This window comes from Pygoscelis adeliae, unplaced genomic scaffold, assembly GCF_000699105.1.
Source record: "Pygoscelis adeliae isolate BGI_AS28 unplaced genomic scaffold, ASM69910v1 Scaffold135, whole genome shotgun sequence".
Classification (NCBI taxonomy): domain Eukaryota; kingdom Metazoa; phylum Chordata; class Aves; order Sphenisciformes; family Spheniscidae; genus Pygoscelis; species Pygoscelis adeliae.
In genome coordinates, this window is record NW_008824908.1 from 929,675 (window position 1) to 942,097 (window position 12,423).

Consider the following 12,423-nt stretch of genomic DNA (forward strand, 5'->3'; position numbering starts at 1 on the left):
AAACATTGAAAATAATGTTCAGATATTGGTCACAAAATATGGCCCAGTAGCAGTCACACACCAAGTGCGACAAGGATCCAAAAGTCTCATTCAAGGACTAGGGCATTGAAAATTATAATAAAAAACTCAAAAGTTTTCCTCCACAGTTTCCATAAAATTCACTATATGCTTTTCAACTCCCTTAAAACCCAGGTTGCTGGATCCAGGATTGCTTGTAGGCAATGAAGAGAAAACTGAGAATAAAAAAAAGTTATTGATGCTCCCACTGTAAAGGGTTCCCTTGACTGCAGCTAATTTGCTCTTGACTTTTACTGGTATGACTGCTACCACAGTCAGGCCCATTCAAGTTAAAGTAATCCAGCGCTTGAATGAGACTATGGGGTTAAAAAGTAATAAAGTGAAGTCAAGTGACCTAGTAAAACTTGTATTTGTAAAATGCACCTGCAGAAAACAAATTATCTACCAACACTAGGCTAAACCGCACATTACTTTTATACCCTGTGCAGCCCTGGGACTCCACCAGGTTTCAGCTCCAGCAGAATGTAGCCCACCGTATCCACTGAGAGCATCTACCATCAAACCTAATGCATTAACAAAGAAAACCTGACTCTTGGTTTAAGATGGATGAAGGGCAAACTTGAACCATAACATTAAGAGCAGCAAAAAGATTTAACATCAAAGACATCTACCGAAGTCCTTCGTTAGCAGTCATTTACAGATCAGCAGAATCCCACTAAACACAGCCACAGCGCTACCGAAATACTTGGAAATCAGATTTAAAACACTACCATTGCATTTTTCATTGCCTGAATCTTGTTCTGCTAGCTTGGGGGGGGGGGGAAGGGAGTCCTCGCTCACTAAACAGAAACTGCTAGAAAATAAAAGCACTACACAATGTGATCTTATGACTATAAACATCACAAAGCAGTATTTCACATGCTATAGCTTGATGCAATAGAAACATCCAGTACTAAGAAATACCAGAATTGCTAAACTGGCTTTCACAAGGCAGCAAGGCCAGGGTAGGTATCAAGAAGTGAGGGTTTTGAGAAAGCTGAGTTACTGTGCAGCTGGATTCCCAAGTGCATGTCCCTATATGCAGATGTTTATACTACTTGCTGAAGAAGAGCTAGAAGCCTACTGTGAAAACTGGAACCCCTGTGCAGCCGACTTAAACATAAAGGGATATTTTTGAATGCACAAACTGAAACCAAGATGACTAACAGCTTTCCACACCCTTGGAAATATTTTTTTTAAATGCTAGTGTTTGGTAAGCATGGAATGGAGATTGGCAATTCAGGGAGGACTAAACATAAGACACAAGCAATCCTTAGAAGCAGCCCTTGTGACAACATTTCCAAAAGCTGCGGAAGAAGTATGAAGAACTAATCTTGCTTTGGGCATCTTACATAAGCTTCAGGGCAAAGTTTATCCTACTATCACCTACCTTTAAGAAACCACACTCACTTCCTTGCTTTCTAACAGATAAAATAAAGGCTGGGTAAACCTCTCTCCCTTAGCATCTTGGTACAAGTTTTCTTCCAAGCTGAGCTATGCTTTGGTCGCTCATATAACAGACCTACAGCTACAATAAACTGTCTAAAGAATACTTCTGTCTAATTGTGTCTCTTGTTATTGTATATGGTAACCTGCAAAAAAGAAGCACTAACAATTAAAGCTAAATACAGTAGAAGTATCTTTGACATGCTGTATCAAAACACCCTGCACAAAATTTTTCAGTACTTAAACAAGACCCCCACTGAAATGTTTGCAAGGCATAAAAGCAGTGCAACAGTTGGATTAATAACTTCAAAATGCTCCAAAAGAAGTTCTCTCTGAGCAACAACAAAGGCAATCTCTGTCGTGAGAAGTCATTCATCTACCGAAGTATCTCAAGCTCAGCCAGCCAGCCTTAGTTCTGACTTGAGCTGAATATGTGTTATCTGTTCCTCATCACCCTGCCCCGTTGCGAGAGGAACTTGAATTACTGTTTAAAACTCTTGCTGGCCACCCACATTACATGAGACTGAGTAAAACAGGACCTAGTAATGCAGAGCATGGTAATCAGGAACACAGTGGAAATTACCCAAGATGACTACAGGGCAATCGTTAAACGTTCCTAAGTTGGTATGATGTCAGGGTAATGTATAGCATTACAGGATACAGATTGCATTATCCCAAAGCACTGCTGCTCTGTTCCAGTCAAACACTTTTTGCATGAGCTTCTTGAAGCACAGCTCCCACCATCAGCCTAAAAAAAAGAAGGGCCAAGCAACTTCACATGTGTGAGGTACACGTGCCAAGGGAGGTTTATAACCACATCTCTAGATGTCCTATGGCTCTTCTCTCTTCCTCTCCCCTCAATACACACTTCAGTGATTCTGGGTGCCAGAATTTTTCTTGTTATCCACTTCCTTGAGATGATCAGCATAATTTCTATTTTGTTCTGTTCCCTCAGTTGTTCTTCTCATTCATGTCAACCCACAGTTGAAGATAAATGAAAGCAAAAAATTATTGCTGATGGCAGCACCACAGGAATATAGTCACATATAGGAGATATTCTCTGCAGTCCTGAGGAGCGCACAAGAGCCCAAAGGGGAAGGAAGAGGTAACAAAGTGCTGCTGTGGAGATACACGCAGGCCTGTACTGGTCAAAAATTATAATCCAACCCGCAGTGCTTTGCAGAGAAACTTCAGATCATGAGAAAATACCACACCGCATGTGGCTTTGCTACATGCATCAGGATTGGACTATGTGCATTACAGCAAGGTAGATATAAAAGAGAAATTTCTGACTGGTATTACTAGGCACGTTAAAACTAGGTAACTGATCTAGTCCTGATCCACTGAATTTGCTTTAAGGAACAGTTTGTACTTTGCAAAGTCCCAAACAACGCCTAATGGATCTTACTTCTGCAAGCACAGGGTCCTTGCCTCTGCCCAACTTCCCCTACAATTTGAATCATCAACTTGCTGTATTTGAAAGTCCTGGCATTAATCCCACTGGCGTTAACAACCAGAACAATTAGTTGGGGTTGAAAAGTCGAGCAGGTTTTATATTCCAACCACCACTCCTTGGCAATGCCAAAATTAACCAGTGAAGTGTGTAATCACAGTGTAACATTTTTATCTTCGTGGTAGGGATCTAACAGACGCCACCGAGACACTGTTCTTCCTTGGAACTACCTCACTTCTTGGAAGCCTGGGGCAGTAGTTACCAATTGTCCAGCACTGAGACATCCTCCAATTTGTTGTATGATTATTCTGCAAAATATGCTAAATAACTTCAACATACTTAAGATTGTACATACAGAACAAGATCTTCATTTGGTGTAAAAAGTCCCAACAGCACTGCCTTCAGTGGCATTATACCGTGGGATTTACAGTAAGTGAGAGTCTGGCATGAGAAGTATCTAAAGTGTAATTATTTGATTAAGATATATAGTAAAAATGTTTGATTTTTAAATAGCGGAGAGGACTGCCCTTGCACACAGAGGAACATTTTTTCATATAAGCAGAACAATGAAGTCCTGGTACTGGATACTGGCAGCTGTGTTTCATGCACTCACTTTGGCAACAGAAAACATTTACTAGGACTATCTTTCTCTCTTCTTTGGATTTACTATACATTTTTATTTTTCTATTTTCACTTGCTTAGCTGTTTTAGTCTTACTGTTCCTCTCCTCCCCCAAATTACAGCCTTGCCATTTTACTGGAAAATTAAAGCAACTCTGGACAATTTTTACTTTTATTTTAAATCAAAAGCCTGATGAAATTAGGTACTTTTCATTAAAGTTCCAGCTTTTGGATTTGTTGTAATTTATAGCTGAGCAAAACAAAGTCCAAATTTATGCTTCATAAATCTCTCCTACTCTTCTTTTTTCACAAAACTTACTAATGTAATTATGTTTCTATTCAAGCATTCCAATTTACATATAGGATTTTCTTACAACATGCCTGGGATAAATGGTATGTATTATATCCCCCAGTCTGTATAACCCATAGGCAATTCACAGGCAGCTGTCTCTTCTCCTTCAATTTACTAATAAAGATACTAAATCAGTGTCTGGATTTCTAAGAGTTTTTACAATGTAACAAACACAAACAAAGAGCTCCAAAACCAGGCACTGCTCCTCCTTTTTTTTCCTCTTTTTTTGCTTAAGCTGAAACGAAGGAAGGAGACGAGAGTTCAGACTTTTTAGCAGATTGGTACCAACAAGCCGGTGGGGTCCACCGGCAGATGTGGACAAGGCAAGCTCCTGCTGCTGTCTCCCGTTCGTGTGACTGCTCCAGACCTGCCGGTTTTCACATGGAAATCCTCTTGGGGTTTCCCACCTCCGAGTGTGGGGCATCACCAAGCCCTCATGGCTTCAGTGCAAGACACCCAGCACCCTGGCACTGCCTTGGAGGGTTTGAACCCCAGTGCCATCCCACACCTCTTTTCAGCCTCCCCTCCTCTTCGAAACCTCATCGCATGGCACAGCTCCCTTCACCAAGGTCCTGCCCCTCTCTGCATTCCCCCATTCCCCCTTCTCTCCTCCCTGCACCCTACTCCCATCTCGTCTCGCCCCTTCATGGAGCTCATCTTCTCCTGAGCAAGTCCCACCATACCACTGGTAATTCCTGACACAAACCAAATCCAGCCACACCACCACTGTTTTGTATTCATTGTTAGGGGTTTTTTTTTAATATTCTGTGCAGTCTAGCAACTTGTGTCCACCTCATCTATTCAGACTACAAGCTCCTTGGGCCTAAAGCTGTGTTCGTACAGGGCCTAGCGCAACAGTTCTCACTCGCAACGAGCCCCTTCCTGCATTAGCCAGCGTAATAAAAACAGCATGTGTTGAGTAAGAGTGAATCAGTCTCTCGTTAAAGCATTTTAAAAATCTGGAGGAGTCTGACAGAAGGAAAAAAAGAAGAAGAAAAGGGAGAGAAGAGGCAGGAGAGAAAGGAAACAAAATGGAGGAGATTGTTTTCACCAGAAGCAGCATTCCCCGTGAGGTACACCTTCTCCTGTCACTGCCATCCTTCCCTGACAAGGTCAGGCTAGAAGCAGCATTCCTCTCCTTTATTCCTATATAACACTCATTTTCTTCCCCCCCAAGATTACTTTTAACATTTACTTCCTGCCCAGTCTGGCGCTTACATGCAAGAAGTACCACCTTTATGGCACTCCCTTACTGACTGGAGTATCACAAGCTTGTGCTCTTACTACGTGTTTGCCGAGCGCCAAGTTGTATTTAAATCATTTTCACTTCTCTTCTTCATCTTCCCACCTGCCAGCACCAGTCACAGCCTCAAAAATTACACTTCCTTCTTCATTTCAGGACTGAAATAGTTCATAGTGCCTAATGTAACTAACTCTAACACCCTCACTGCTAAATACACCATGACAATGAGGGGGCCCACGCTGAGCCTTAAAAATACTAACCACCAAATGCACACAGGCTGAATTATTTCTTTGGCATACCTAAAACTACGTTTTAGTTGAGAAGCTGAAAGATTTAAAAAATAGAGTATTTTCCATTCCACTCTCTACTCTCTCAGTCATAGCTCTGAGGGTTTTTTTAGTTAAAAATGAAAATCACCAAAAAAAAAAAAGCCTCAAGTTGGGGAAGTGCTGAGCAATAACCCACAGGTGATTCAAACAGCTTTGGATGCAACTTAGTGGAAATTCAGGTACAGTTTGCTAGTGGCTTGAATGCCAAATAAAAACGAAGACTCTTCTGGGGCAGGGAGACCTCAAAGATATTTAAAGGCTGCTCTTAACAGAGTGAATGTGTGCTGAGCCACCTTTTCCCACATAGCTGTCACATGAAGCACATATACATCATGCATATATCTTTGTATGACAGGTATCATGCGGTACACTGCCTACGTGACTCTAGAAAGCTAATTTTTACCCTCCTTCCAACAAGATGGAAAGCATTTTGTAACCAGCTAGTTTACCCCCTGGCAGCTGATAAGCTGGGTTTGCAAACATTACCTCCGTGTCTGAGAAATCATTATGTTACTCTACGTCCACAGCAGAGACAAATTACTGATGTGTTAAGAGCAAAGAAGTACCTACCCTGGAGGCTCTCAACCCCATTTCACATGCAAGGTGCAATTCTTGTTCTTCTCCCAGTAAGCCCTATCAGTACTTCCCAGCCCCAGTCACCCTCAGCCCCAACATCTGATGGCCCTAAGTGACCACGGAGGTGCACTGCCAGCTTCCCTGCTGCAAGACACTGTGTGTCAACAGGACTACTCAGATTATTAAGAATTAAACGCACAAAGAAGTAGTTTCAGCTGAGTCAAGGCCACAACATTCAATACTTGACAGTCTCAAGGCCCTTTTCTGACCCAGGATAACAGAGTAATGTGTCTAAGAGGGGAAAAATGTAAAGATATGAAAGAAAAAAAAAATACAGATATTATATAACCTTAGGAGTAGCACAAGATTTTCCTGACCACAACCTAAGTAAAAATAATACCGTAGAAGGCATGTCAGGAACAGGAACCGAGAGGGCTGCTTGCCCACCTCCACTGGGGAGGGACGCTGTCCGTGGGGCTGGAGCAGGGCTCTCGACAGGGAAGTTTCACTGGCAAGAGTAACTACAAAAAGGCGCGCAGCAGAGGATAGCAAACTGCAGCACTTCCAGGACAAAATGTGCTTCAAGGCCATACCAGAACACCCGATTTTAGCAGGAGCGTATATGAGGGCAGAAATTTGGCCTGTATTCTGCACACCTTAAGTTTCTTTTTGTAGGGGAGGGAAAGAAAGTCTCTCAAGTTAAAGCAGCAATCTGCAGAAGAGTAAAACTAACCCTACAGCCTGCTGGACAGAAGGACCCCACTCCCTTAGAAAACAATATAAGGGCAGTGTCAGTACATCTGCATACCAAAAAGAGGAAATTGAGAAACTTAAGTCTTGAACATTGATCTATGAAAACTCCTTAAAAAAACCCAAAACAACAAAACCAAACAAAAACCCAAAAAACAACTTTCTTTTGAATCCAAAAAGTCTTTGTCACTTGTAAAAAATGTTCACTTCATTAACACGATGATTTTATTTAAATAAACTCTATTAAGAAGCAAGGGTAACATTTCTCTTGGTCATAAGATTAAAACATTTCTTATTAGTCAATTAACTAATTGATTAGCTCTTCAGCTGTGACGTTAGCAAATATAATACGCAGCGGCCACCCTCCCGGCCCATCAATGCAAACACATCCCTTTTCCACCTTTATTTATTATGCACCTTTATTTAGGCCCATCAGTTTGCTGCTTCTTTACAGTTAAAGAAGATAAAGACCAATTTGGCACCCAAAGAAACGAGTTTCCAGGTGTTGGCTAGTGACACCGGTTAAGCCAGTCACCTTAATTCCTCTGAGAGAAACTGCTGTGTGACTTTAACTCTCACCTTTCACTCCTGCAACAAGAGCTCAGAGCTTGAGTTGAGGCAAGAAGCGGGACAGGCAAAGAGATGAGATGGCTCCTCTCATTAAAAACAAAGTGCTTAATACAGAGAGTGTTTAAGAACAGCTTTCCTATTTGAACGTCATGTGAAAAAGCGTCTCGGTGTTTTCAGCCCGTCTCCAGAGAGATGGTTTTCCATCACAGCAGTTTCCATACGGGCATTGTACATTACACCAGTAAAGCATGGCAGCCCCATTTAACTCCAGACAAAGCTGCAGTTTTATCACTGCGCCTTGTGTCAACTGTTCGGAGGTGCTTCAGGTGGCAGCTGATGGATTTTCACACAAAGTAAGTACGTATGCTTCGCAAGAACTTTAACTGTCCAAGATCTAATAGTAGATGGGAAAGTCAAATTTTGAGTCTTTTAAATGGGGAAGTAATCATAGTGAAAATATTTAAGCCAGCTTGTTGCTAGGACTTTTTTGGAGTTGTAGTTTATGGAAAGGACAAGAGCATAAAAACAGTGGAGTTTTTGGTTTAATTTACATTTCTGTTCTAGTGTGCACCCAATTTGTCCATCGGGGACTTGATCCAAGTTGTAGCAAAATCAAGTTTAGGACCATTCTTGTAAGTTTTAAGGACAAACAGATGGGTTTAATTTTTTACAATTTCAATCCTCTGGAGCTCTCTTCCCTCTACGCCTTGCATTTTGAAAGTTATATTGCCAAGCAGTGTCAGCCCCAACTTTAGTTGTCCTAAAACCACGGGACTTTCATGGAAGAAGCTTAATGACAAAAAAAAACCCTATATCCAACATTGCTTCAAAACTTTATGAAAAACATGTAACTATTAATACACAATTCTGGAAAACGTTGCTCTGCTGCTTCGGGGTCTGTAGCCAGTGGAGGAAGCACAACATTATATGAAGTCCTGAAAGAACACAGCTAATTGAATAAACCCACCCTCTTCCACAATGGTGCAGATTACTTCATCTGCAATGGTCTTGAAAATGTGTTTAACTCTACAGATAACAATGTTCTTCACAACAAAAGGAATGAAAATGAGAGGAAAACGTTATTGTTCACCAAACAGAAAACAAACAAAAAACCAGTGCAAGGCTAGTAAGGAAAGAATAGTTAATCTCACATTTCTAAGAGGGTATTGTAAACAAAGAATGGTGAACAACAAAAATAAGATACAAAAGTGCTTAATGGTGTTCTTTTAAATATTTACTTTGCTGCTATTTGGAGAATAATTTGTTCCATTTAGTAGTGTTGGGCTCAAAGGACCGCTTTAATCCAGAGAGATTAATTATAGCCTTTGGAGCTATAAACACAATTTGGGAAGTGAAGCAGAGAAGAGGAGAGAGATGCCTCTCATGCTGGCGATTAACAAGTTTATGCGCTTCGGGGCTACACAACACAGGCTGTGCCCCTGCTATACCTGCACGCTACAGGCAGAACAGTGTGCAGGACGCCCATAAATCGGGGAAAAACAGCCCCCGAGATGACCAGGGAAGACACTACCCTACCCTACAGCATTGCTACAGGCAACTAAGGTACTTCTCAGGTGTCCTTCGCCGAAATACAAGTTCACCTGCACCTTATGAAGACGTCCTCTGATCTCGCTTTTATTACCTGTGCCAGAAACACGAGTTGCCATGCCAAGACAAGCAGCAGCACTCAGCGGGCACAGGACCCCATCCGCACTGCCTTTAAACCTCTCACGTGCTTTCATGCATCTCTCCCTCTGCTCATCACCGTGTCCCACACCAGGAAATGCAGGGACCAGCGACAGTGAGCAGCGCAAGGCTGGGAGTGATCTTACCTAGCGAGGGGTTGGCTGCTCCCTCCTCCGAGCTCTCCTCGGCCCCCTCCTCCCCCAGGCCGGAGGTGGCCGAGTCCTCTGGGGCGGACGCAGAGCCAGGGGTGCTGGGCCCGCTGACAGACCCCGAGTCCCCTTCCTCACTGCTGGAGCCGTAGCGGTCAGGCTGGGCGGCCGTCCCGCCCTCGCTGCAGCTCCTCCGCTCCTTGCGGTGCACTCGGGAGTGCAGCACCATTTGGTGGTAGGTGCGGAAGATCTTCCCACACTCGAAGCACTCGGTGGACTTGTTCTGGGCGGCCCGCCGGCTCTGCCGCGAGGCAGGGCGGTAGTCCAGGTCCCCCTGGGCGAGCGGGCAGCTCTCCCCTGGTAGGGCACCACCAGTTTTCTCTGGGCGCCCGCTGGTGCAGCTCTTCTTCTTGGGGTTGCTGGAAGAGCTGGGCGAGTCCTGGTCTCGTTTGCGCTTCTCCTGGTTGACGAGGATATACTCTCTCTTGTCCTTGTCGTACGTCACGTCCGCATCCGCCAGGGCCTCGTCCCATCCCACATACTTCACATACTCCGAGGGCTCTACTACTTTTCCTTTAGTGGCCAGCTGCCAAGCTTGGTAGCTACTGACCGGATCCAGCTCAGCTACTCTTTTCCCAGGCTGTCCTCTTGTAACTCTATCCAGCCCTACAGATGGCCTTAGATTGAGACACTGCAAGAAAAACTGCTTCGTTACCGAGGAGCTTAGGCTCCCATCAGTTAAGCCCTCGGCTCTATCCCCGGCACTACCCCGCTGCGCCCGGTAGTGAACGGCATTATGCGCTTTCAGGCTTTCCATATTTGTAAACAGATTTCCACACTTGGTGCAAACTTCGTACAGAGACAGGCCCGTCACAATCGTCTCCTCCTGTATCACGTCATTGATAGTGGCTATGAGCTCCAAATCATTTTTTGGTTTGTTTTTGCTCCCGGTCTTGGGGCCGTGCGACTTCATGTGGTTTTTGAGAAACCAGGGCTCTTTGAATCTCCTGCCACAAATGTGGCACCCGTGATCAAATGACCCCCTGTGCTTTTTCATGTGGGCTTTCAGGAACCAGGTTTGACTAAAGGCCTGACCACAGACTTCGCATGGGAACTCGCCCGCACTCAGCTCGCTCTTGCAGTTCTCGGTGTAGGCCTCCCCATTTGGGACCTGAGCTGTTATATGGTCCTTCTCTATGTGGTTTAACAGCGTCTCCTCCCTCAGGGTCATGTAGCTACACAACCTGCACTTGAACGGTTTGTGGACCTGGTGCAGGTGCTGCTCCAGGTCCTTCTTCCTTTCAAATTTGTTTTTGCAGAAGGTGCACTGGTAAGAGGTCAGCTTGCCATCCTCCTCGGCTGGTGCCGCCTCCATGACCTCCTTCTTGCTGCTTCTCAACAAGATCTTGCTGCTATCTACCTGAGCGCTACCATTCAAGATCTTGTTGCAGGCAGACGTACTTTTAGTGGGACTGGTGCACCCGCCAAGGCCCTCCGAAACTCCCATCTCCCCTAGCTGTGCCTCCCCCATCTCCGCGTCATGCCCCTGACTTAAAGTGCCTGTTCTGTGACTACGGATGTGGATCTTCAGGTTGCCCTTTTGGGAAGCTCTGTGATCACAGTAAGGGCATTTGTAGGGCTTCTCGCCCGTGTGCTTCCTCATGTGCTGCGACAAGGAGCTCTGAAAAGGGAAACTTTTACCACAGATGCAGCAGCTGTGGCACATGGTCTTGTCAGCATCCATGTCATTCTTGCTTAGCTTGCCCGGGCTGGAGGATCTCCGTAACTCCATTTCTGCCTCTCTACTACGATCCATCTGTATTACTGCAACATTGGGTGAGCAGGGCAGGAGGACATAAGCATGTCCGGCAGCACAGGAGGGCTGGACCGCGTTTTCAATCATGCGGTTCTGCAGAGAGATGTTTTATTGCTTCATTCTCAGGGTAACGTTTCTCCTTTCAGCTGCTCGAGAAAGTCTGAAGCGCCGACTTACTTCCGTGTGCTCTGTAGGCGGATGGCATAGATCACCTGAAACAAGAACAAAATCACAAAAAGGTACAGAAATTGTGTAAGTAGATTCTTAAATATATTTAAACCTATTCATATTTTTAATTCAACAGCTTCCATCACTCACCCCGCATTCAGAAGCATACTATACTACAATTTATTGCACCAAAAAGCAGCAGCTTCTCCTTTTGCTGATATTCTAGACTTCAGTGGCGAGCATCATTAATAAACAAATAAAATCCAAAAAAGAGCAACCATTCATTTCCATACACTGACATCACAGTGTCTTTTAAAAAGTGCAAACTTTAAAAATATTTTTTGTTTTAAAACCAGACAGAAGTGGCTAAAAATACACCTTAAATGAGGAAAACATTTCTTGAGGGGGTTATTACACTTTAAATCTGTGGCTTTACCATCATGTGTAATTTAATGTAAAATACTTACTTGCCAAAGATAAAAGGCTTTCCTAGAGACTTTAGCAAGTATCATATTCTTGCTGGCAACTGCATTACTTTGAGTCTCAGACAGCTCTGCTGTGCTTGATGTGGCATGCCCAGAGCAGGCGCAGAGGCTGAGGACGCTCAATACTTTGATTAGAGAGAAAACAAGAATCCAGAGCCTGACAAAGCATTCAGGAAGACTGAAAGTTATTTCCTGATGGACAGTGAAGAAAAAAAAACCCTCCAAGTGTAATATTTAGTCTCAATTTAAAAAGTAAACTGATAATGTGCATAGGTATCAAATTATCTCAAAAGTGAGTGATTTATGTCAACAAGACATACAGGAAACCACAGCACCACCCACCTCAATGAAACAGAATCCTAACCATAAACAAACAAACAAAACAAGAAACAACTTTGATTAACAAAACAGGTTAATAAAAGTTTAAAAGCTTTTGTATCTTGTCATGATTAAATTCAAGTGTCAATACCTGCCTCAGCAATGCCAAGATGCAACACACCAGCAATTCTCCACCTTTGTATATGGCAAAAGCCAATGGTTAACATCTCCATAGATTGTTTCTTTTCCTATTACCACACTGTAAAACAAAAATCTTCCCCCCCTTCCTATTCTCATTAAGTACTACAAACACCACATGACTAAGATCAAAGACGACTGTAATCTCTAATAAAGAGAACCAATCTATTACTACATTAAGAAAATATCAGCTTCTTAAAACATAGC

The 12,423-nt window shown here is 43.5% G+C and overlaps 1 protein-coding gene across 1 annotated transcript in view; it reads right to left on the reverse strand.

Annotated features, from left to right (window-relative positions):
* ZNF516 (zinc finger protein 516) overlaps positions 1-11,238 on the reverse strand; it is a 59,586-nt gene extending 48,348 nt beyond the window's left edge. The window contains exon 1 of the mRNA XM_009324908.1: positions 9,229-11,238. Within this exon, the coding sequence (XP_009323183.1) occupies positions 9,229-11,134 (1,906 nt within the window). The 5' untranslated portion in view covers positions 11,135-11,238. The remainder of the gene's footprint in view (positions 1-9,228) is intronic.
* Positions 11,239-12,423: the final 1,185 nt, after the last annotated feature.